The sequence below is a fragment of the Muntiacus reevesi genome, chromosome 14 (assembly GCF_963930625.1).
Source record: "Muntiacus reevesi chromosome 14, mMunRee1.1, whole genome shotgun sequence".
NCBI classification, from domain to species: domain Eukaryota; kingdom Metazoa; phylum Chordata; class Mammalia; order Artiodactyla; family Cervidae; genus Muntiacus; species Muntiacus reevesi.
In genome coordinates this window covers 9,411,592-9,438,341 of record NC_089262.1, presented here as the reverse complement: position 1 = coordinate 9,438,341, position 26,750 = coordinate 9,411,592, and the positions used below count along the sequence as shown (strand labels likewise).

General features: G+C 39.9%; 1 protein-coding gene across 2 annotated transcripts in view; it reads left to right on the top strand.

The window, feature by feature from the left end:
* The window catches only part of CTNND2 (catenin delta 2), a 1,077,052-nt gene that overhangs the window by 860,241 nt on the left and 190,061 nt on the right, over positions 1-26,750 (top strand). For both annotated transcript variants that reach the window (XM_065905365.1, XM_065905368.1), the window contains one exon: positions 20,965-21,148. In XM_065905365.1, the coding sequence (XP_065761437.1) occupies positions 20,965-21,148 (184 nt within the window). The remainder of the gene's footprint in view (positions 1-20,964; positions 21,149-26,750) is intronic.

Below are 26,750 nucleotides of genomic sequence, written 5' to 3'. Positions count from 1 at the left end.
TGATCTTTTGTTGCCTGAATTTTCATGATATATCATTTCTGACAGTTAATGGGTTTTATCATATGACTCTATACTGTAAATTTCATTTTTCATCAGACAAATGTGCTTTTATCTTCCCCAATAGATTTTGCTTAATTTACTCTAGACTACCCAGAGTTCCTACTAATACCTTGTTTTTAGGCACTCAGCATGTTTGCTGAAAATGAAAATCATAGAAACGATGCAACAAAAATGCACATTTTCCCTAATCTCTGGTTTGGGTAATAGATTTTCTTGAGGAACATGAGAGAGAAGAAAATATGTTTGAAGGAAAATATGCAATAATGAAAGTTCAGACTTGGAGTTATGGAAATGAAACTCAGAAATAAAAACTTGAGAATGATCATCGGAGATTAAAGTTGCGTCTTAATGTTCTGATTCACAGTCATATTTTCCATGAAAAATAACCTCTGAATGGAGTGTCTCTAAGAGGCAAGATAATTTGGAGAATGAGAGCCTGCATTTATAGCCTAGTTCTGCCTCTCTTGTTTGTTACCTGTCCTTGGGGGATTTTATAACCTCTTAAATCTTTAGTTATGAATCTGTTAAATGAAATCAATAGCAGTACCTTCCTCCCTGGCTTGGGGTAAGGATTTAATGAAACAGTGCATGTGACCTGATATTGGCCCAATAAATGAGGACTTATGATTACTGCTAGTATCACTATGATGAAGCCCCAGCATCAGACAATTTTGATGTAACTGAAAATAAGACCTAGTTTTAACATTAATATGGTGGACAGAGGAAGGATTGAGTTTTTTAAGTTACCCTTTATCTCAGTCTGATTTTTGGTTCAGTATTTTCCTTGGACAATTGTAGCTGTATATGTATAATATTTTTAGCAGAGAACTGCAGAATCAAATATTTGCAAGAAAAATTATTTGTAAAAGTTGTTTCAGAACCAAATGTACTTCATTCTATGAACTCAAATGACTTCTTGAAATTTCTCAAGTTACATGACCGGAGGCTAAAAAGAAGCTGGCAAAAGATGAAAAGAACATTCTCTCGTGTTCATGTATTCTGCTTCAAAGGATTGCGTGCCACACCACCTGTCTCCAATTTCAAGTAGCGGACTTATGTGCCTGGCGTTTGTTGGATTGTTCATATGGATCATGGTCAGACTGTTATCTGACTTTCACTTTCACCTACAAGGGCATAGCCACTGGATGAGGGCAATGCATTTTCTCTGTGTCTTTTTCCTCATCTGTAAAACAGAGTTGATTGACATTTTACCTGAATTAATAGCTGCAAGGTGATTAGCAAAGACCCTAGTGTATAACAAAAACTCAAAAATGTTAGATATTTTTGGTTATTGTTCATATTTTTTAAATGTGGTCTTATTTTGAATGCCTAGCTCAGTCACACACTGAAAATTTGAGACCCTTGTACATTACCATCATCATCACCCAAGAACTTCATTCATTTACTTGTTCATTCATTCAGTTATTCATCTGTTCAGGAATACCTATGGAGAGCCTACTAAAAGCCAAATTCTTTTTAATCCTCTTCCTGGGAGAGCTGAATTAAAATTTCAGTCTCTTATTCCCAGCTGTTTTTTACTCTCCCATCTGTGTATTCATCAAGATTGCTTTTCTTTGAGAACCGTAGAAACTAAGGGTGTGCTTTAAAAAAGAATTTTTTTATTGAAGTATATAGTTTCTGCATGGTGTTACACAGGTTAGGGCTTGCCAGATGGCGCTAGTAGTGAAGAACCTGCCTGCCAGTGCAGCAGACATAGGAGATATGGATTCGATCCCTGGGTCAGGAAGATCCCTTGGAGGAGGGCATGGCAGCCCACTCCAGTATTCTTCCCTGGAGAATCCCGTGGACAGAAGAGCCTGGCAGGCTACAGTCCAGGGTTGCAAAGAGTTGGACACGACTGAAGCGACTTAGCACACATGCACGTTATCTAAGTTACATATATACAATATAATGATTCACCATTTTAAAAGGTTGTACTTCATTTATAGTTATTATAAAATATTGGCTATATTCCCTGTGTTGTACAGTTTATTTTATACCTAATAGTTTGTACCAGAAATTGTGATGGCTTATCTCTCACATTTTTTCCCCCAGTCATTATATAATGGAATATTTGTCTTTGACTCTCCCTGCACACACACACACACACACACACACACACACACAGGCCCAAACTTAAGCTCCTTTATTTTATATGTAGTTTAGGGGCACAAAATTGCTGAGATGTACAACCAAAGTATAAGAAATTATTTTTATTAACACGTACTAAAATGTGATTATAACCCACTCCAGTGTTCTTGCCTGGAGAATCCCAGGGGCGGGGGAGCCTGGTGGGCTGCCGTCTATGGGGTCACACAGAATCAGACATGACTGAAGTGACTTGGCAGCAGCAGCAGCAGCAGAATGTGATTATTGTCAGAAAAAGGACATCATCTTTAAATTGCAATCACTTTTAGAAAAAGAGGCCCAGGGCCAGTTTCCAGATATTATAACACTCAGTCTGGGTGCTTTGGTGACATTTTTTCAAGGTTCTTGCATATCCAAGGTCGTTGAGGAAGGATATAGTTTCATACAAGCCCAGTTTTATATTCCTAACTTGATCTCTTGGGAATTGAGAAATAGAAAATTCTATGGTTCGTTTACAGAATGCTGTGATCAAACGTGAACTCATGACTTTCACAGATGGTTACTATCAGACACTGACATCTGCAGGGGAGGAAATTTTTCCCTCTGCCCATCTTAGGTTCTCCAGTTGGGGTCCTATAATTTAGGCAAATGACAGATTAGCAGGAGAAAAACAGAAGTTTATTAACATGTGCAAGGCACATAAATATGGGAGTACCCATTGATGAGTGAAGGTAGAACTTGGGCTTATATGCCATTTTAGGATAAATAAAGGAAAAGGAGTGTGGGCTTCTTGTGGGTAGAGATAAGTTATGCAAGAGTGACCAGAAAGTATGGAAAACAAGGGCTGTATATTAAGGTCTGTGATGTGAGAGTTGGACTATAAAGAAAGCTGAGCACCAAAGAATTGATGCTTTTGAACTGTGGTGTTGGAGAAGACGCTTGAGAGTCCCTTGGACTTCAAGGAGATCCAACCAGTCCATCCTAAAGGAGATCAGTCCTGGGTGTTCATTGGAAGGACTGATGCTGAAGCTGAAACTCCAATACTTTGCCTACCTGATGTGAAGAGCTGACTCATTGGAAAAGAACCTGATGCTGGGAAAGATTGAGGGCAGGAGGAGAAGGGGACGACAGAGGATGAGATGGTTGGATGGCATCACCGACTCAATGGACATGGGCTTGGGTGGACTCCAGGAGTTGGTGATGGACAGGGAGACCTGGTGTGCTGCGGTTCTTGGGGTTGCAAAGAGTCAGACACGACTGAGCGACTGAACTGAACTGATGAATACTGAAGTCAGTGTCTTCACCACATTTGAGTTGTTCAGAATCTTCTTCTTCTTGGCATAAGAGAAGATATCTTGACAGATGTATGTTTCCTTTATAAATATGTTTTTAAAAAGTAAAAGTGTTAATTGCTTAGTCATGTCCAACTCTTTTCGACCCCATGGACAGTAGCCCACCAGACTCTTCTCCAGGCAAGAATACTGAAGTGGGTTTTCATTCCCTTCTCTAGGGGATCTTCCTGACCCAGGGATCAAACCTAGGCCTCCTGCACTGCAGGCAGATATAACATTTTTATATATATAACATAAAGATATAATATCATTAGCATCTGATATAAATAAAAATTCCTTTACATCAGGAGAACTTTTGCTGACTTGGGAGTTTTTCCTGACTCTGTTAGTGCTCGCTGGCCTTTAGCTCAAATTATATATGTGCCAAAAGTGGCATATTTCAGGGTGGCACATTCTGGTACACTTAACATCCAAATTATTTTTGGCTACAACTTAATTTAAAAAAATTACCCTGGGAAGAACTTCCCCATTCTTAGACAGGAGCCACATTGCCCTGTCCCAATTGGAGACAGGATTTATTTCCTATGGCTAGAATCTGGTGACATTCTTTTACTATAAACACTTAATAGAAGAATTCTAAAGAAATTTGAATCTGCAGACTCCAACTTAGAATGGAAATGGACACACTTGAGTCTTGATTCTTCAAAAATAGTCACCATCTTTTGTCTATAAAATTGCTTGCATACTCAGTTGCTCAGTCATATCCGACTCTTTGCAACACCATGGACTGTAGCCTACCAGCCTCCTCTGTCCATGGAATTTTCCAGGCAAGAATACTGGAGTGGGTATTTCCTCCTCCAGAGGATATTCCCAACCCAGGATCAAACCCACATCTGCTTCACTCCTGCATTGGCAGGTGGATTCTTTACCACTTAGCCACCCTTAGTTTTAAATTAATTCAGGTTCTGAAACAACAGTGAAGATCAGTTTATCAACTACTCATCAAAAATTTAAGTGACTGTGGGCCTTTTGCTCATGCTAATCTATACCAGCTTGAACTAAATTTAACTGTATACTGCTGGGTGGTGCTAGTGTTAAAGAACCAAACCTGCCAATGCAGGAGACATAAGAGTCACGGGTTTGACCCCTGGGTTAAAAAGATCCCCTGGAGAAGGAAATGGCAACCCACTTCAGTATTCTTGCTTGGAGAATCCCATGGACAGAGGAGCTTGGTGGGCTACAGTCCATGGGGTCACAAAGAGTTGACACGACTGAAACACCTTAGCACATACATTCTGGTGCTAAAGTTAAAAAATCAGAGCATTGCTGGGATCATTTTTGACTTTGGAACAAGCCTCAACACTGAGGACTGTATCTTGTGTCAGAGTTGTTTTAGAACTTCAGGAATTAAAACATCTCATGGGGGCTCAGGTGAATTTTATCAACTTCAAGCAGAATTTTCCTGGTGTGTAACAGTGAAGATCTGATTCATTTTCTGGTGTAAAGAAGTGCTCACTCTTCACCCATGCTGGAGTTACACATTTCTGTTGCTCAGTCATGTTTGACTCTGCAACCGCATGGACTTCAGCATGCCAGGCTTCCCTGTTCTTCACTATTTCCTGGAGCTTGCTCAAACTCACGTCCATTGAGTCGATGATGGTGATGCTTTCTAATTATCTCGTCCTCTCTCTCCCCCTTCTCCTCCTGCTCTCGATCTTTCCCAGCATTAGGGTCTTTTCCAATGAGTTGGTTCTTCAAACCAGGTGGCCACAGTATCAGAGCTTCAGCTTCAGCATCAGTCCTTCCAATGAATATTTAGGGTTGATTTCCTTTAGGAGTGACTAGTTTGATCTCTTTGCTGTATCACAGTTCAAAAGCATCAATTCTTCAGTGCTCAGCCTTCTTTATGGTCCAATTCACTTACCTGTACATGACTACTGGAAAAATCGGTAGCTCTGACTTTGGGGGTCTTTGTTGGCAAAGTGATGTGTCTGCTTTTTAATAAACTCTCTTGGTTTTCCATAGCTTTCATTCCAAGGAACAAAATTCTTTCAATTTTTTGGCTTCAGTCAAATCAACTATACTCCAATATAAAATAAAAAATAAAATTTTCAATGATGCAAGACACTAAGTGTTAAAATAATTTTTTTTTTCTTTTTTAATGCACTCATAACTGATGCCAAAATCTGAGCACAGTGTTACCCAGTCAAATCTTAGAGACAGAGTTTTGGGTGAAGTAGAAAAGAATAGCTATATTGCTTTGCCAGGCAGAGGGGGACTTGACAGACTTCTGCCCTTGAAACTGTGTGTCCCAACCTATCAAGAGAAAATTGGATTAAAGATTAACTGACCATGGCCATGTCCTTCAGAACAAGATCCAAAGTCCCCCACAGTCAGTCCCTCCCATCAGGAAGCTTCCGTAGCCTCTTATCCTTATCCATTAAAGGGCAGACAGAAGGAAAACCACAAGCACAGAAAACTAACCAAACTGATCACATGGATCACAGCCTTGTCTAACTCAATGAAACTATGAGTCATGCCGTGTAGGGCCACCCAAGACAAAAGGATCATGGTGGAGAGTTCTGACAAAACATGATCCACTGGAGAAGGCAATGGCAAACCACTTCAGTATTCTTGCCTTGAGAACCCCATGAACAGTATGAAAAGGCAAAAAGATGTGACCCTGAAATATGAACTCCCCAGGTCATTAGGTGCCCAATACTCTATGGACCAGAGCAGAGAAATAGATGCAGAAAGAATGAAGACTCTGAGCCAAAGCAAAAACAATGCCCAGTTGTGGATGCGACTGGTGATGGAAGTAAAGTCTGATGCTATAAAGAACAACATTGCATAAGACCCTGGAATGTTAGGTCTGAGAATCAAGGTAAATTGGAAGTGGTCAAACAGGAGATGGCAAGAGTAAACATCGACATTTTAGGAATCAGTGAGCTAAAATGGACTGGAATGAGTGAATTTAATTCAGATAACCATTATATCTACTATTGTGTGCAAGAATCCCTTAGAAAAAAATGGTGTAGCCCTCAGAGTCAATAAAAGAGTCCAAAATGCAGTACTTGGGAACAATCTCAAAAGCGACAGAATGATCTCTGTTCATTTCCAAGGCAAGCCATTCAGTATCACAGTGATCCAAGTCTGTGCCCCAACCCGTAATGCCAAAGAACCTCAAGTTGAACAGTACTGTAAGACCTACAGGGCCCTAGAACTAACACCAAAAAATATAAAAAGATGCCCTTTTCATCATAGGGGGATGGAATGCAAAAGTAAGAAATCAAGAGATGCCTAGAGTTACAGGCAAGTTTGGCCTTGGAGTAAACAATGAAGCCGGGCAAAGGCTAACAGAGTTTTGCCAAAGGAACGCACTGGTCATAACAAACACACCCTTCCAACAACACACGAGATGACTCTGCACATGGACATCACCAGATAGTGAATACCAAAATCAGATTGATTATATTCTTTACAGCAGAAGATAGAGACGCTCTATAGAGTAAGCAGAAACAAGACTGGGAGCAGACTGTGGCTCAGATCATGAACTTCTTATTGCAAAATTCAGACTTAAATTGAAGAAAGTAGGGAAAACCACTGGACCATTCAGGTAGGACCTAAATCAATTCCCTTATGATTATACAGTCGAAGTGACAAATAGATTTAAGGGATTAGATCTGATAGACAGAGTGCCTGAAGCGCTATGGACAGAGGTTCATAACACTGAACAGGAGGCCGTGATCAAAGCCATGCACAAGAAAAAGAAATGCAAAAAAGCAAAATGGTTGTCTGAGGAGGCCTTACATAGTTGAGAGAAGATGAGAAGTGAAAGGCATAGAAGAAAAGGAAAGATATACCCATCTGAATGCAGAGTTCCAAAGAATAGCAAGGAGAGATAACAAAGCCTTCCTTGATAATCAATGCAAAGAAATGGAGGAAAACAATAGAATGGGAAAGACTAGAGATGTCTTCAAGAAAATTAGAGATACCAAGGGAACATTTCATGCAAAGATGGGTACAATAAAGGACAGAAACGACATGGACCTAACAGAAGCAGAAGATATTAATAAGAGGGGGCAACAATACACAGAAACTATACTAAAAAGATCTTCGTGATCCAGATAACCACCATGGTGTGATCACTCACCTAGAGCCAGACATCCTGGAATGCGAAGTCAGGTGAGCCTTAGGAAGCATCACTATGAACAAAGCTAGTGGACATGATGGAATTCCACTTGAGCTATTTCAAATCCTGAAAGATGATGCTATGAAAGTGCTGCACTCAGTATGCTAGCAAATTTGGAAAACTCAGCATTGGCCACAAGACTGGAAAAGGTCAGTTTTCATTCCAATCCCAAAGAAAGGCAATGCCAAGGAATGTTCAAACTACCGCACAGTTGTACTCATTTCATATGCTGGCACAGTAAAACTCAAAATTCTCCAAGCCAGGCTTCAACAGTATGTGAACCAAGAACTTCCAGATGTTCAAATTAGATTTAGAAAAGGCAGAGGAACCAGAGATCAAATTGCCAACATCTGCTGGATCATCTAAAAAGCAAGAGAATTCCAGAAAAACATCTGCTTCTGCTTTATTGACTATACCAAAGCCTTTGACTGTGTGGATCACAAAAAACTGTGGAAAATTTTTAAAGAAATGGGACTAGAGACCTCTTTACCTGTCTCTGAGAAATCTGTATGCAGGTCAAGAAGCAACAGTTAGAACCAGACATGGAACAACAGATTGTTTCCAAATAATGAAAGGAGTACGTCAAGGCTATATATTGTCACCCTGCTTATTTAATTTATATGCTGAGTACATCATGCAAAATGCCGGGCTGGATGAAGCACAGGCTGGAATCAAGATTGTCAGGAGAAATATCAATAACCTCAGATATGCAGATGACACCATGCTTAAGGCAGAAAGCAAAGAGGAACTCAAGAGCCTCTTGATAGAAGTGAAAAGGAGAGTGAAAAAAGCTGGCTTAAAGCTCAACATTCAAAAATCTAAGATCATGACATCCAGTCCCATCACTTCATGGCAAATGGATGGGGAAACAATGGAAACAGTGGGAGACTTTATTTTTGGGGGCTCCAGAATCACTGCAGATGGTGACTGCAGCCATGAAATTAAAAGATGCTTGCTCCTTGGAAGAAAAGCTATGACCAACCTAGACAGCATATTAAAAAGCAGAGACATTACTTTGCTGACAAAAGTCTGCCTTGTCAAAGCTATGGTTTTTCCAGTAGTCATGGATGGATGTAGAGTTGGACCATAAAGAAAGCTGAGCGCCGAAAAGTTGATGCTTTTGAACTGTTGTGTTGGAGAAGACTCTTGAAAGTCCCTTGGACAGCAAGGAGATCCAACCAGTCAATCGTAAAGAAAATCAGTCCTGAATATTCATTGGAAGGACTGATGCTGAAGCTCCAATACTTTGGCCACTTGATGCAGAGACCTGACTCATTAAAAAAGACTCTGATGCTGGTAAAGATTGAGGGCAGGAAGAGAAGGGGATGACAGAGGATGAGATGGTTGGATGGCATCACTGACTCAATGGACATGACTGAGCAAGCTCTGGGAGTTGGTGATGGACAGGAAAGCCTGGCATGCTGTAGTACATGACTTTGCAGGGTCATACATGCCTTAGTATGACTGAACTGAACCTGGAAGGAGTTCAGTGAGGAGTTTTGCAGCAGTGCTTCGAGGGTGGGGCTGCTGATCAGGTAGGGTGTGAGCCGTGTTTCCCTCCCCTTCCTCACTCCCTAGGTGGTGGTCTCCTGACCTTCAGGAGCTTCTCTGGTCTGTCCCTTTACACTTCTGTTGCCTCGTGTGGTTTCTTCGGGCTCCTCCCTTAATTAGCAACTGTTAGCACCTGCCCTTTGGAACTCAGGGAAGGTCATGGAGGCTGGAGTCTTGCCCACGAGAAAAGAACTTCATGCCCAGGAGCCTCACAGGGTCCTGCTCCATTTCATAAACTTCTTTATTGCAAGTGTTTTTAAACACTTTTCTGCATGCATGACACACAAATTTCCTATCACATCTATTTCCTTAATTAACACTCTTATCAAAATGACATTTGCATAACACACTTTTTAAAAAATAGTGTCTTTTTATAGTTAACATGTTACATTATGTAGGTTTAAGGTAGACAGCGTGTTGATTTGATACATTTATATACTTCGGTATGATTACTCTCTTAGTGTTCGATAACACTTTTATCATGTCTCTTTATTATCGGCTTTTTTGTGGTGAGAAGACTTAAATCTAGTCTCTTATCATCTTTGAAGTTCCTAGTACAGCATGTTGACTGTGATACCTGTGATGTGCATTAGATTTCCAGGACTTTTCTAACCACTGTTTACAAGTTTGTACCTTAAACAACATCTCCTCAATTACCCCAGCTGCAGCCCCTGGTAACTACCACTCCACTCTCTGTTTTTATGAGCTCAGCTTTTTTTTAAATTCCATGTGAGTTGGTTCATACAAGTATTTGTCTTTCTCTCACCGACTTACGTCACTTAGCACGTGCCTTTAAGTTCCATCTGTGTTGTCTGCATGGCAGAATTTCCTTCTTTCTCATGACTGAGTAGTATTCCATTGTATAGATGAACCACATCTTCATTATTATCTGATATCTTTGTTATCAGTTCATCTGTTGCGGGACATTTAGGTCAGTTCCATATTTCGGTTATTGTGAAGAATGCTACAGTGAACATGCAAGTGCACATATCTTTTCTGTGCGTTGTCTTCATTTCCTTTGGATATATCCCCAGAAGTAGGATTGCTGGATTAGATGGTAGTTATGTTTTTAATTTCTTAAGGAACCTCCATATGATTTACAATAGTGGGTATATCAACTTACATTCCTACCAACAGTGCACAAGGGTTCCTTTTCTTCACATCTGGCTCAGACGGTAAAGAATCTGCATCAATGCAAAGACCTGGGTTCATTCCCTGGGTCAGGAAGATCCCCTGGAGGAGGGCATGGCTCCCCACTCCAGTATACTTGCCTGGAGAATCCCATGGACAGAGGAGCCTGGAGGGCTACAGTCCATGGAGTCGCAAAAAATCAGACACACGGGTACATAACAAGATGCTTTTCTCAAACTCTTTTTTTTTTTTTTGGTTTATATTTCTTTCTTTATTCTTGATTTTTTTTTTAATATTATTTTATTAGTTGGAGGCCAATCACTTCACAACATTTCAGTGGGTTTTGTCATACATTGACATGAATCAGCCATAGAGTTACACGTATTCCCCATACCGGTCCCCCCTCCCACCTCCCTCTCCACCCGACTCCTCAGGGTCCTCCCAGTGCACCAGGCCCGAGCACTTGACTCATGCATCCCACCTGGGCTGGTGGTCTGTTTCACCAAAGATAATATACATGCTGTTCTTTCAAAACATCCCACCCTCACGTTCTCCCCCAGAGTTCAAAAGTCTGTTCTGTACTTCTGTGTCTCTTTTTCTGTTTTGCATATAGGGTTATCGCTACCATCTTTCTAAATTCCATATATATGTGTTAGTATACTGTAATGTTCTTTTATCTTTCTGGCTTACTTTACTCTGTATAATGGGCTTCAGTTTCATCCATCTCATTAGAACTGATTCAAATGAATTCTTTTTAACAGCTGAGTAATATTCCATGGTGTACATGTACCACAGCTTCCTTATCCATTCATCTGCTGATGGGCAAACTCTTTTTTCACCAACATTTTTTTTCTCTTCATGGCAAATAGATGGGGAAACCATGGAAACAGGGACAGACTTTATTATGGGGGGCTCCAGAATCACTGCAGATGGTGATTGCAGCCATGAAATTAAAAGACGCTTGCTCCTTGGAAGAAAAGCTATGACCAACCTAGACAGCAGATAAAAAAGCAGAGACATTAATTTGCCAACAAAGGTCCATCTAGCTGTGGTTTTTCCAGTAGTCATGTATGGATGTGAGAGTTGGACTATAAAGAAAGCTGAGAGCCAAAGAATTGATGCTTTGGAACTGTGGTGTTGGAGAAGACTCTTGAGAGTCCCTTGGACTCCAGGGAGATTCAGTCCATCCTAAAGGACATCAGTCCTGAATATTCATTGGAAGGACTGATGCTGAAGCTGAAGCTCCAATACTTTGGTCACCTGATGTGAAGAACTGACTCATTGGAAAAGACCCTGATGCTGGGAAAGATTTAAGGTGGGAGGAGAAGGGGATGACAGAGGATGAGGTGGTTGGATGGCATCACTGACTCGATGGACATTAGTTTGAGTAAGCTCTGGGAGTTGGTGATGGACAGGGAGGCCTGACGTGCTGCAGTCCATGGGGTTGCAAAGAGTCAGGCACAACTGAGCAACTGAACGTGTTTTCTCTTGTCTTGATGGTAGCCATTCTGACAGATGTGAGGCAGTAAGTAGTTCATTATGATTTTGACTTGAATTTTCCTGATGAGTAGTGATGCTGAACATCTTGTTATGTACCTGTTGGCCATTTGGGTGTCTTCTTTAGAAAAAAATGTCTACTTGGTTCATCTATTTTTTAATATAGTTGTTTTTTTTTTTTTTGTTACTGAGTTATTTGATTTTCTTGTGTATTTTAGATGTTAACCCCTTAGCATATTTATGGCTTGCAAATTATCTTCTCTCTTTTCATAGGTTGTCTTGTCATTTTGTGATTATTTTTGTTATGCAGAAGTATTTTATTTTGATATAGTCCCCCTTGCTTTTTGCTTTGAGCAAAAATTACTATAGCAACATTTTGGTGGACTTTAGCATTAACTCACGATCAATGCTTTTATTTTTAAAAGCATTAAATGAGCATTATTTATTCATCTGTTAGAGGCTATCATGTATACCATTGGGAAGAATTATCAAAACAGTCCCAATTCAACAATTGCACCTTGAGAGACGTGACGTTTAAGGGATAAGAGTATTTATGTGGCGCACCCAAATATATATACATGTGCACACACACACATACTTGTGCATGTGTGCGACATGTACAGTCACGCATGTACACGTTTGCATACACTTGCATATGTGCATAGTCACACACACAAATGCACACAGCATAAATTCAGGGTGTCGTGGGCCTCCAGATTTTGATCAGCCACCTTCTACACACCCATGAATCGAGGTGTAAGTGGTAGGATATGGAAAAGGTACTGATGGCCATGCATCCCCCCACCCCCCATTTTCCACTCTCACCCCCAATCGGTTCTGACCTTGACTTTTTTGGAAGAGAAAGTCCTCTGTCCTCTCTCTTTCCCAGGTGCACAAATTTTCGCTCTCAGAATAAGACAAATGATAGATTAGTTTAAAATAAATCTTCATATATACATTAATTTTAATTAGTTGATTAATAGAAAATAAAAATGAAAAGCATTCATTTAAAATGAATTCAATCCAACTATTCAGCTTGAGCCTTACCTGTGTTCAGGGATTGTGTTTCAGGTTCAAAAATTAAAGTGAGGAGGTCATAGGAAAGTCTTATATCGTCACAAGACAACATTTGATTTTATCATGCTTTAAGACTTGTAATTATTAAATACCTCTTTCTAGTCAATCTGATCCCTTGTTTTTAAATAGTCTTTGTCTCCTTTCAGAAAAAAACCTCACAATTACCCTCTATTAAAACAGAGTAAAGGATCCAATGAAAGTAATTAAGATTTTATTAAAGAAATTTTAATGAACCAATTACTTCTCATGAATATGGATAATCTTAAGAAAAAAAAGCCATCCTGTGCCTGAAATAAAAATAAACTATATTTGAAATATATTTAGTATACATAATTAGTTATTTAAATGTCTTCTCAACTAAACCTACTGTCAAAATTACATTTGAAGCAGCCGTAATTTTATACTGATAAAGGAAAGCTATTGAATACATATAATTATAGGAAAGATGCTATAAAACAATTTTATGACAGATTATAATCTGGGAGAAATTAGCATATTTTCATCAAGTAAATTAAAATTTGCTAGTGACCATCAACCAAAATACTAAAACCTCTTTATGTTATATTCAGATAAGAATAGACAGGGTGGCTTATGGCTTCTGAGTGCTATTGTGAATTTAATTTTTTTCCACAGTTTTTCCATGAATTGAAATTTTAGTATTACCTTGGCTAATGTAGAATTATCAGGGAATTAATATGGGAAAATTACCCAAATAACACATTAGAAATAAGCACTCTAATGATAAACTGCTTGTTTTTTAGTGATAAAAATTCTTCTCTACTTAGTAAAAGTAGAATTTGTGTTGAGTCAAGGGTTATACATACAACATTTCTATGTTCTCATTGAGATTTGTTGTTTTTAACATTATATCTTGCCTCTGCTGTTCTATTCTTTCAAATCAGTACTTCCTTTTGCTAACAGTACACTACTCTATGAGAGGATAGCATGTAAAATATCTACATTACTGCATGTTAAATAGATAGCAAGTGGGAATTTGCTCCGTGACACAGGGAGCTCACCTCAGAGCTCTGTGACAACCTAGAGGGGTGGGGTGGGATGGGAGATGGGAGAGGCATTCAGGAGGGAGGGGGGTGTATGTATACTTGTGGCCGATTCATGTCGATGTATGGCTGAAACCAAAACAAAAAAAGAAACAAGTGTTCACTGCTTAGAGTGCGATCATCCTTTCAGGGTCATGTCATTCAATTATCAATTCTTATAATCATTTTGCAGCTATTTGGTGAGCATCTAATATGTGTCAGAGCATATTCTGTGTGCTGTATGTGTTCTGTCTGCTGCAAACATTCGGGTCCTTGCGTTCATTTCTTGGGTGGTACCTTGTTGTGGCAAAGGGCAGTGAGCGAATGACAGAAAACCAAGTAATGAAAAAGCATAGGAGGGGGTGGAGGAAAGAGAGGAATAGGTGAGCGGGGAGTAAGAGGTGTGAACTTTGAATTACAAAATAAATGTCACAGATATGAAATATATAGTGTTCAGAATACAGTCTGCAACTGTGTAGTATCTTTGTATGGTGACAGACGGCAGCAAGACTTACGGTAATCATTTCGAAATGTATAGAAATGTCAAATCCCTATGTCGTGTAGCAGGATCTAGCGTAGTGTTGTAGGTCAATTATACTTCAAAAACAGGCCAACTCATTGAAAAAGAAAGCAGACTTATTTGTGGTTACCAGAAGCAAGAGCAGGGGGAGTTAGATGATGGCCATCAAGATACCAAAGTCCAATTAAAGGATAAATAACTACTAGGGTTATAACGTACAGCAGGATAAATATAGTTAACACTGCTCTGTGCTATATGTGGAAGTTAAGAGAGTAAATCCTCAGAGTTCTCATTACGAGAAAAAATGTTTTTCTACATTGTCGATGTTGTGTCTTTATGAGATGATGGATGTTCACTGAACCTACTGTGGTCGTCATTTCATGGTGTATATAAGCCAGATCCTTATGCTGTACACCTTAAATTCATAGCATGCTGCATGCCAATAATATCTTCATAAAATGATGACAGGGAGAAGAAAGCTTGGGAAATGTGAGATGATAATGAGGTCTCTGCTAAAAATTAAAATAGGGGATCTGACAGCAAGAGTCTGGAAAGATAGTTTGTGTGTGTGTGTGTGTGTGTGTGTGTGCGCGTGTGTGTGTGTGCGCGCGCGCTCACTCAGTCGTGTCTGACTCTCTTTGCCACCCCATGGATTGCAGCTCGCCAGGCTCTTCTGGCCATGAGATTTTACAGACAAGACTACTAGAGTGGGTTGGTTTCCTCCTCCAGGGAATCTTCCCAACCCAGGGGTTGAAGCTGCATCTTTTGGGTCCACTGCATTGGCGGCTGGATTCTTTACCGTGGAGCCACCTGGGAAGGTCATTTAGACTGACTGAGCCAAAAAATCTTCTCCGAGTTTAGTGCATTTAAGTTACATGTGAATAGAAGGAAGGATCAGCCTTGGAAAGGTCTGGAGAGCAATGTTCCAGATTGAAAGAACAAGAAGTCCAAGAAATGTGAGTGACAAATGAGCGTGTTGTTGAAGGAGAAGAAACGAGACGCAGACGAGCATGCGGAGTTGCACTGATGTGAGCGCCGTGCAGACAGGGACTTTTTGTCATGTTCACTGAAGTCCCCTGTGTATCACACGGAGCCTGGTGCACATGAGACCCTGGTGGGTCTGTGTGGACTGAGTAAATGAGAAAACCAAAGGTTCTGATTCAAAATGAATGTAGAGAAGGAGGGAGAGGCGTGATTGTGAAACTGCAATCAGAAATTTAATTTTAAGCATAACAGAATATTTCAAGGGCTGTGTGGGAGACTGAACAGTAACTCCTGAAGATGTCCATGGTCCTAATTCTCAGAGCCTGTGAATATTATCTTACACAGTAAAACAAAGTGTACAGGTGGGATTAAGTGAAGGATCTTAAAGTGGGTGGGGGGTAGATAATCTGGGATTATCCAGGCAGGCTTAATGTGATCACAGGTGTCCTTACAACAGTGAGGGAGGAGGTTCAATCAGAGAAGAGGAGGTGATCATGGATGCTGAGGTTGAAATGATGCGGGCTTTGACCATGGAACCCAGGCAGCCTTTAGAAGCATAAAAAGGCAAGGAAATTCTCCCCAGAGCCTACATAAGGAACACTTCCTGCTGTGTTCCATTGGTCCATTGTAGACTTCAGACCTCCAGAGCTGTAAGTCCATACATGTGCCTTTTTGTAAGTGCTGCCTTTGCAGTCACTTGTTACAGCAGCAGCAGGAAACTAATACAACATTATTCCAAATCAGAGACAGTGTTCCGCCATTTCGTAAGTCCCAGATATGAAGAGGGGGTACATTCTTAAAAGTTAAATGTTATTTCTCACCCAAATTAAAATGCATTTTAAATTTAGTTACAAAGTTTAGATCCCCTTCCTGTATCTTCTGTCCTCTCACAAATAGACTTTAGAAGAGGCCAGAGGAGTTGTAGGGAACGAGAAAACGAGTGAATATTAAGTCAGAATGAGAAGTGTAATGAGGAAAAAGTGCTGTGATGGGGAAAAGTGAGTCCAGTAGACAGAGGAGGAGGAGAGGGAAATGAAAGGAAGGGACGTTAGTTACCAGTGCTGCACAATGACTTCAGTTCAGTTCAGTTCAGTTGCTCAGTCATGTCCGACTCTTTGCAACCCCATGGACTACAGCATGCCATGCCTCCCTGTCCATCACCAACTCCTGGGGTTTACTCAAACTCATGTCCATTGAGTCAGTGATGCCATCCAACCATCTCATCCTCTGTTGTCCCCTTCTCCCACCTTCAGTCTTTCCCAACATCAGGGTCTTTTCCAGTGAGTCAGTTCTTTGCATCAGGTGGCCAAAGTATTGGAGTTTCAGCCTCAGCATCAGTCCTTCCAATGAATATTCAGGACTGATTTCCTTTAGGATGGACTGGTTGGATCTCCTTGCAGTCCAAAGGGCTCTCAAGAATCTTCTCCAACACCACAGTTCAAAAGCATCAATTTTTCGACACTCAGCTTTCTTTATAGTCCAGCTCTCGTATCCATACATAACTACTGGAAAAACCATAGCTTTGACTAGATGAACCTTTGTTGGCATCATGACTTACCCCTACTTTAGCAATTTGAAACAATGGTTTGCCCCACATGGTGTCTGAGTGGCAGGAACCCAGGAGTGGCAGGTCTGCATGTCTCTGGCTCAGGGTCCCACACGGATGAGGCTGCATCATCTGTAGGCTGGAGTCGAGGGTCCACTTCCTAGTGGGGTCCCTGCTGGCTGGATGCCTCCGTTCTTCTCTAGGTGGGCATCTTCATGGTGCTTGAGGGTCCTCACAGGTGACGGTAGGGGCCCCTCAAATAAACTACCTGAGAAGGAGCTGGGCTGAAGCCCCAGTGCCTTCCGTGACCTCGCCTCAGAGGTCCCTCTGTCATCTCCTCCTTGATCTGTGGGTCAGAAACAAGGCACTGAGTCCAGACCTCACTCGAGAGGGGAAGGATGAGGCCCCTCCATGTGAGGGAACATCAGGAAACCGCCCTGGAAGAGAGAGGGGAAGGAGTGAAGAGAAATTTGAGCAAAACACCTATTTTCCGTTTGTTCATGGAGAATGCTTAGATACGCCCATGTTTTTCTCCACCAATCTGTCTCCCTTCACCAGGGACTAATGGCTGTGTGTGTGAGTGTGTATGTGTGTGAATACCTGTGAATGTGTGTATATGTATAGGTGTGAGTTTCTGTGTGTATGTGTATGTGTGAATGTGTATATATGAGAGTGTCTATGGATATTGTGTGAGTGTGTGTGTGAATACATGTGAATGTGTGTATATGTGTATGTACGAGTGTTTATAAATGTACGCGTGTAAGTGTGTATGTATAAATATATTGCTTGAGTGCGTGTATGTGTGAGTAGGTGTGAGCATGTGTGTATGTATGTGTGTGAGTATATGTGAGTATATGTGTGAATGTGCATAGGTGTGTATATTTGAGTATATGTGAATGCACATGTCCATTGTCTGTCTGTGTAAGTATATTGTGTGAGTATCTGATGTGTGCAGGTGTGCGTATATGTGAATGTATGTGTGCAGTGTGTGTGTGTAGGTGTGACTGAACCTGTATGTAAGTATGCTGTATGTGGATGTGTGTAGGTATGAGTGGATGTGTCTGTGAGTATATGTGAATGTATGTGTGTGCTGTGTGTGGACGTGTGTGTGCATGTGAGTTAGTGTGTGTGTGGGTGTCTGGCAAGACAGCTGTAGAGTCCCAGCTGTTCCCACTCTTGACTCCTGCCAGTTGCACCTCGCGTTACCTCGTGTCCCCAGAGACTGCTTCTTCTACACTCAAGCTCCTCTCTGTCCACATAAAATAACCCAGACTCCAAGTTTGGAGGGCCCCCTGCCGCTAACTTGTTTGCTGAATTTCCCCCAAAAGAAATTCTGCAGTGTTGCATCCACTTTACCAAGTCCTCATCCACGCAGACGTGGTAAAACGTGCCCCTGACCAGAGATACCTGTGTTTCTCAGGGTCTGGGAGCCCGTGTGGGCTGAGGATAGAAACCAGGAGAGAGCATTTAGAGATCTGGGTCAAGCACTGTGGTGAGTTGATCAGCCTGTGAAACACAGATGGAGCCTGTCTGGAAAGGCGGGGGTACGTGATCAGGAAACTTCTGTCTGTGCCTGATTCGGAATTAGGTTACACTGATGAGTGAATTAATAAGAAAGGTGAGGCAGAACAGCCAGATGAAGAGTCGCCTGAAATGTCTCTTTCTTTCCCGTGTTTCCCTTATCAGATAGTACGTGAGGCCTTCACCTCATCTTTGATTTGCTCCTTTGTTTTCCTACCTCTTTTCTGTTTGTTAGGAAGCAGTAAAAATCTCTTTATTATTATAGAATGTCTTTAGAATCTTTTAAATTCATTGAATGATAAAAATGGAAAAGTCTTTTACTGTTTGGTCTTTAGAGGAGATGTATTTTATAGCAAAATTAGAACCCATTTTTAAAACATTTACAAGCCTCAATTTTCATGTATTGTATTTTCAAATCAGGATTTAGTAGTGGAAAAATTCAGTGTTTAGTGTCTGTATATGTGTGTTGTATACTTAGAAAAACAGAATAGCCTATAATGGAAAATAGTCTGAAAAAATGTATATTTATGTATATAAATGTGTGTGTGTGTGTGTGTATGAATCACCTTGCAATACATCTAAAACTTATGCAACATTGTAAGTCAACTATACTTCAGTTAAAAAATATGCAAACTCTTTAATGTGATATTTTTTAAAGTTATCCTCAAACTTGGAGGTAGATAGTAATTTCATTTAAATGTGCTTTTTTAAAACTGAAAAGTATTTATTTTACTAGAAAAAAGAATATTGTTGTGAGACTTTGAATAAATGAAAGTATCCATCTTGATTATTTTTATCATCCAAAGTTCAGTAAAATGCTTCCTAATGGAATGAATTAAAAAGCAACTTAATATATTATTTAAATCAAAATAAATGTACATGATAATGCTCCTAGCATTTCACATCTGTTCAAGTCAGAATATATTTTGAGCAGCTTCTGTGCACCAATAAACATTTTTATATAGGATGCTAATGGCAATGCAAACATGCACACAGAAATATATAGAAAATGGCCCATATACTAACCACAGAGGTGAGTAGGAAAGGCCAAATAGTAATTTGTTTAGGTTTGGAAGCCATAGTATCTTGGTCCCAAAATCTCAGCTTTTGCCTTGTAGGACACAAGCAGCCATAGACAACATGTAAATGAACAGACAGAGCTGTGTTCCAGTAAAACTTTATTTACAAAAACAGGCAGACAGGATTCACCCTCAAGCAAACCCCCTGTACTAACAATTCATTTGTACATTCAAAGCACCAAAACCATTTTGTTTCTCTTGCATTTCCCTAAATAAAATTACCAGAAAATGTTCTTTTGAAAGACCAGTGGAAAAGTTTGTTTCTAAAGTCACATTTTTTTAGAACTGATTTAAAAGTATTATTTTAGTTATTAATCAGATATCATTGACTTTCAGGTTAGTATTATTAATGCCTTTGGATAGTTCAATATGAGCAAAGCAAGAAACTAATAAAACAAATTTAAGAAATAAGTGAATTCTGTTTATTAATAACATGATAGATGAAGCACAATATCATTCTAAAATCGATTGAAAAGTTACTAAATAAGTAAACTATAAGTTGTGTTTCTAAAGACAGTTATGATATTTTATTCTCAGTATCTGCAGTGATGACAGCTATTTAAATTAGCCTTGGGGGAAATGCAGTCTTTCACAGGAAAAGAGAATATTACTCTTTTTTTTTTTTTTTAACTTTTCTGTGTACAATTTTGAACAACAAAAGAGCAATTATTCTAAAAGCATTTCAAATGATATTATAATGTGTATGTAATTCTTAGACCTTTTCTAAAATTAATTCCATTTTAAGCTATTATTGGCACAGTCTTCCATTTCTACTGCTCTCTTTGCTGTTACATAAGGAAGAACGATCTATAGGTCCCCCATGTGCATTGTTTTAAGAGAAAAGCTAGCAGAACCAGTGACAGCAAATTTTAATTTCTTGTTGAGCCTGTGAGCACCAGACCCTATACTGGATCCTTGGAAGGTCCTGCACAGTGATGGCTGGTTCTATAGGAAACTAAGGAATCCAATAGACCACAGGTGCATGTTGGGATCTTGGATAAAACAAAGATGCCTTCCTGGTCTATTTCAGATGTCTTGCTAGTCCATTTCAGCTCACTCTCGGACCTTTTTGGTCTTGATTATAATCTGGGAACTTGGATTCATTGTACTAATTGTGCATGGAAGCAGGGTTGATATCCTTGGTTCCATTGGTTCTCTCACCCTAAATTACTGTCCACGATGGAATGGATATAATCATGTCACAGTTCCTCTGCCTACATGTTAGATTTTCACAGCACTTTTGTAAGGGGTTCATACAAATGCTTTAAAGCGAAGGGCACACTCTAGAACACGTGCTTACACTATCTCAGTCCCCCCGCTTGTGCTGTTAACTCGATTAAGGAAAACGGTGGCCATCCAAAAGCTCTGTTTGTGTGTATCTTGCAGGAGTTCTTTGGAATCTCTCATCTTGTGATGCACTCAAAATGCCAATCATCCAGGACACCCTGGCAGTGTTGACCAACGCGGTGATTATCCCACACTCAGGCTGGGAAAACTCACCTCTTCAGGACGATCGGAAGATACAGCTGCATTCCTCACAAGTGCTGCGAAACGCCACTGGGTGCCTAAGGTGAGTCCCATGTCATCATCACTTCCTTCTGTCTTCAGGTGCTTTTTGTTTCTGTAACTTTATTGCTGTTTTGCTAAGGAGCAGAATGTTCTGGAATATTCTTATGGCAATAGAGTGCAAGAAGCTAGCAAAAGTCATTTCTAATGCGGTACTGAAGAGGTATATTCATCTTCCTCTGCCGTGTACCTACCCTAGTATTTGACTTATTTAACATGTTTTCTTAGATCTTAGGCAAAAAATACATAAATAAATGTTGTCATCGCAACCAAATATAGTTTTCTTTGATTGAAAGCAAGTGTTGTGACATATCATGCATATAGAATAACCAGGCAGACCAACTGGTTGGGAGAGCCTATGACAAATACATAGGCATCACAGTAATTGTCTCTGCTATCTATTTTTATTTTTTAAAAATGTTCAGTGTGACTGCTAGAGCTTGTAATTCTTAAAAATAGCTCTTTAATAAGGCCTGTGGTGTGAAATGTCTTTTTTAAATAATAAAAGTAGCAAATGTGTTGTAATTATCTCCCAATGTGTTTTTTTCAAAACTCATCACCCAGAAATCTCTTGAGATGTTTTAGATGTTCCGTTTAGTTTTTGCTCTTAGAAAAGAGAATGTAATAATTAAGGTATGCTTATTCTAATCTCTAGAAACAGTGTTCCCAAGGATATTGTACATTGTACGAAAGTGAGAAATCTCTGCCAGTTTAACTTAATGGTGGGATATATGTGGTTTAAGATACCTAGTCAAATAGTCTGTATTTCAGAAGTGAAATGTACAGAGTTGCTTTAGCTGGGCTGCCTCAAAGCTGACACTTCTCTTACCATTGATCAGTTTCTAGGTGTAAGTACCAGTCTCAACTGAGAAGACACAGGATCACTTTAGTGACTTTAATAATAAAGTTCTCATGAATATTTATAACAATACTCTTAGCCTCCAGTCTTGAGAAGGGTGTGTGTGTTTGTGTGAATGTGCATGCATAAAGGGAGCTGAAGAGAGCTGGCCTCCATAAATATCAGTGTGCATTCATGGACAGGAATAGGAAACCCTCCAACAATTTTGCTTTTCCTCAAGGTCATGAAATAATGATCTTTTGACAAGATTTCTCTGGATAGGCTCCACCATAAGCCAAATTTACAGTTCTCTACACCCCACTTTTGAGACATCCATTTTATAACCTCTTAAATTCTATGATCCTTCAGAAACCTCCTGCCCTACTGGAAGAAATATAGCTCATCCAAAGCTAAAACTGTGGGCATTTCTGACCCTTTCTACCTCATTTTTCTATGCCGGTTATATGCAACTATTACAGGTAGTTTTCCGTTCTTAACATCCTTGATTTGTAAAGAGTGTCTTTGTTCCTAATGAGGATCGTGGAAGGAAGTGCTTCAGAACCAATTGTAGACATATAGTTAATAAAGATTGGTTTATCTCCATCAATTAATATTCTCTATAAATTATATAGTAATGTGATTATATATTCATGATGTTTGATTTAAGGATGAAGGATACTGATATATGAACATTCAGCTTCCTTTGATAAAAGTCAGATGAAGAAACCAGCCTAGTGAAGGCTCACGACTCCCCTTTGTGGGTCATCTGGGCCAAGTTCACAAACACAGAGGCTTGACCAGTGCTGCTTCTGCTTCAGGCCAGGACTGAGCACCTCATAGGAAGCAAAAAGGAGGACATCTGATTCAGAAAGAGTTTCGTGTAGCCTGCGTGGCTTTTCTTAGCCCACATGAAACCGCGTTTAGGGTTTTCCCCACTTTTCAGTGTTTATCATGCGAGTGACAAAGTAAGGTCTATCAGGATGTGGTGACTATTTCACTTCCCTCTTAGTTCATTAAGCTCCTTCTGTTGCCAAAACTCAGCCTCTGTTCACTGGTGCCAAATAGAAATGCAGAGACAGAGTTTTGGGTGGAGTATAAAGAAATAGCTTTATTGCTTTGCCAGGCAAAGGGGCCACAATGGGCTAATGCCCTGAAGACTGTGCCCCACCCTGAAGGGGGTAGTGATGGGTCTTAGAGTGCTGAAGGAGCAGGGTGTGATCAGCTCATGGACATCCTCTGATTGGTTGGTGGTGAGGTAATCTGGAGTCAGCATTATCAACCTTCTGCTTCCAACTGGTCTGGGGTCTACATGCTTGTGGGCAGCATACAGTTAACTTCTCCCACTGGTGGGAGTTTCAGTATCTGCAAAACAGCTCAAAGGACATGGCTTAGGATTTATCTGTAGTCCTTGAGGAGGAACTAAAGGTCCTTGACTTTGTTTAATGGCTAAAGTATTATTCTGTCTTGCATGACTGTTTTCCTTTCTTTCTGCATCTTCTTACTTCTCTGATTAAATTTATTCTTTGACTAAAGTTTTTCTACAGACAAAAGGCCAGTGGCCAACGTGGATGAGGGTCTCTTCTGGGAAGGACCCTATAGGGTCCTGCTCCATTACAGTTCCCTTCTTATAGAAAGAAATATGAGTTTTTATCTCTTATTTAAATATGTTTGTGAATCATTCTACATTAATGAGCAGATTGGACTAACAGGGGAAGAAAAGAGGTCTGGGAAAGGGCTAAAATGAATTTATCAAATAAAGACTCAGCAGATGAAAGGTTTCAAGAAATTTCTACTATTACCATTTGCTTATAACTAGTGTTGGAAAAATACACAAAAAATGTTTTAAATATTTATATCATGGTGAAAGCATCTAGATTTTAGTCTGTGAGGTTATACTGACATTCTTAATTCTTTCAACAAAACCAAGATCTTTATTTACATGAAAGAAGTTGCTTTGTATGCTGTTCCTGCCTTTCAGCAGTTACATCCGTGGGCATTTTCTAAGTGCCTGCTGTGTGCCAGGAAGGGGCCAGGAAACCAAAAATAAACATAGCAACCTCTTAACCTTCGAATCCCTTGGAAGACAATAACACCCATGCAGTTGAAAGGTTGTTGCTGAATGATAAGACGCGGGATTCTTGGCCCCCGGAGGCAAATTCAATCCAGGGCCAGAGACGAGACTGGATCGCTCAGAGCTTTTGTGTAATAAAGTTTTATTAAAGTATAAGGAGACAGAGAAAGCTTCTGACATAGGCATCAGAAGGGGGCAGAGAGAGTACCCCCCTGCTAGTCTGCATCTGTATGTTATATAGTCACTCACAGTCTGTTAATGAAAAGAAAGGAATGTCTTAAAACTCAGAATGGCACCGGATAATTCATCCCAGGCCATAAAACGATTGACTTGAGTCTTGTAGAAGGGCAGATTACCACACAAATAGTTTCATTTACAAAGATTAGGGGAACAATATCTGAGTATGACATAGTAGTTTGTCAAATAGGTTGAGCCATTTGGCGGATTGAAGACAGAGTCTGGGGCACATTAACATAATTTAAGACAAACATTTCCATAAGAAAAAATGTAGTGGTTAACTCAAGGTTTGAGAGTAGTTAGCTTCAGGTGAAAAGAAACCAGGTGTCATGGCAACAGAGCATTTTACGAGAAACCTCCTTTTAAATTTGTAGAGAAGGAAAAAAAAAATCTCTAATTTGTTTCATGTTGCCGCTTAAGAGAGAGAAAAATGTCTGGCACTTGCAGCCTGTTTCCTGCATTTGGAGACCCCTGGCCTTCCTGCCTGTCACCCTCCCTCTCACAGTGAGTCCTGGTTTGATGATTAGGACAGTATATAATGGGCTTCCCAGCTGGCACTAGTAGTAAAGAACCCCCTGCCGGTGCAGGAGACATAATAGACGTGGATTTGATCAGGGTCAGGATGATCCCCTCGAGGGGGAAATGGCAACCTGCCCCAGTATTCTTGCCTAGAGAATCCCATGGACAGGCTGGTGGGCTACAGTGCAGGGGTGGCAAAGAGCTGGACATGAATGAAGCGACTTGGCACGCAGGATAGTACAGAAGGAAAAACTGGCGAAGGAGTGGCTTATTCAGCCAGTGTGGTCACAAACGCTTTCAAGAACCAGATGAGGCTGGGGTCAGGCAGAGAAGGGGCTTCACCAGTCAACACTTTGGGAGCTCCTTGAGGCCAGAAAGATCAGCACACACTCCTGACACTGACGTGGGGGACATAACTCCAGGGTCTGTAGGCAATCTGCAAACCTCAGACTTTAAGAAAGGCAGCTTGCTTAGTTGTTTCATTCTAAGTGATAAAGGGATGTCAAAGTAAAGCTCAGAAGGGTAGACTTGAATCTCTAAGGGGCAGACAGCTATGGCGAAGCTTTTACCAAGAGAACATAATGATCAGCTATGTCTGGGAGCAATTTTACAGGACAGAGTGAAAGCAGGTAGGGAGGGGAGCAGTGACATGAAGGGTGGAGCTGTGAATTTATGGGCTGCCCTGTAGACTTCATTTTTAAGGTACCTCCTGTAGGCAGAAGTAAATATCAATATTTTGTTCCATTCAATTAAATTTAACCATCACTGGTTTGTGTCTATGAGAGCTATCTCCATAGCTGTTTTAGGTCTGCTTTTTATTTTGGAAATATTTTCATCATTTTATGTTATTCTTATTTAAATTATAGTTTCAATATCTTATTAAATGTTAGAGAAGTTTTATGGCACAAATCATGATTTGTATGTAACTGAGGCTTAATAAATCAAATCCCCCCAAAACAAGAGCTATGAAACACATGTCACTGAGCTAAATTATAGATAATGCAGTGCACCCAGCAAAAGTCCTCCTGGAACTGCAGAAATGATTTGAATATAGTCCTTAAAATGTAAATTAATAAGCAGGTCATCTCAATTTATAAACAACATCTGGGCTTGTACCTTTGCAAGAAACATTTTTTTTTTCTATCACAATATTTAGAAAGAATTTGGTGCTTTGCTGCTTCTTAAAGCAGAAAATAGAATTACAGCAATTGTTCTTTTAGTCATTTTTATGTACTCTATGTATATTTTATATAAAAAAATGATACAGTGTATTTACCCAAGAAGATGATATAGTGAGTTTATGTAATATTTGCATACCTTGATCTGGTCCATTAATTTATAGCTTTAATCTTTTTTTCACTTTTAAAGACATTCATTGTTTCTTTTCTAACTTTACAAGTAGTACATGTTTATTGCTGACTACTAGAAATACTCGCAAGCATAAAGTAATAAGTAACAATCACCCATAAACCTCATCCCCTAGAGATAACCATCATTAGCATTTTTTATACATTTCCTCCCAATATCTGCATATCTTTTTACCCTTGAAATTTACCTAAATTGTATAAAAATGCCTAAGTTGCATGTTACCAGCCTTTTCCAATGTGTCATTACCACCACTGTCATACTCCATGAAATCAGGCTGAAACATAAGTATGTGATTTAGCACCCTGTTTATCTTATAAAAAAGGACAATAAATTGCATTTGTTCTACAGAGTATGCTGATTTTTATGTAAAATTAAGAGGAGCATTTTTATTCATAAAATTCCTGACTTCCAAGGTCCAGGAGCTTCTACTTCACATATATAATTCATTCTCACATTTATTATAAGTTCAATAAGTCATGTGTCGTAAGTCAGGAAGCCAGTATTTTCATCCACATCCAGACTCCTGATCCAGACCCTGCCCGCCCACTACACCACACAGATGGGAAATGCAGT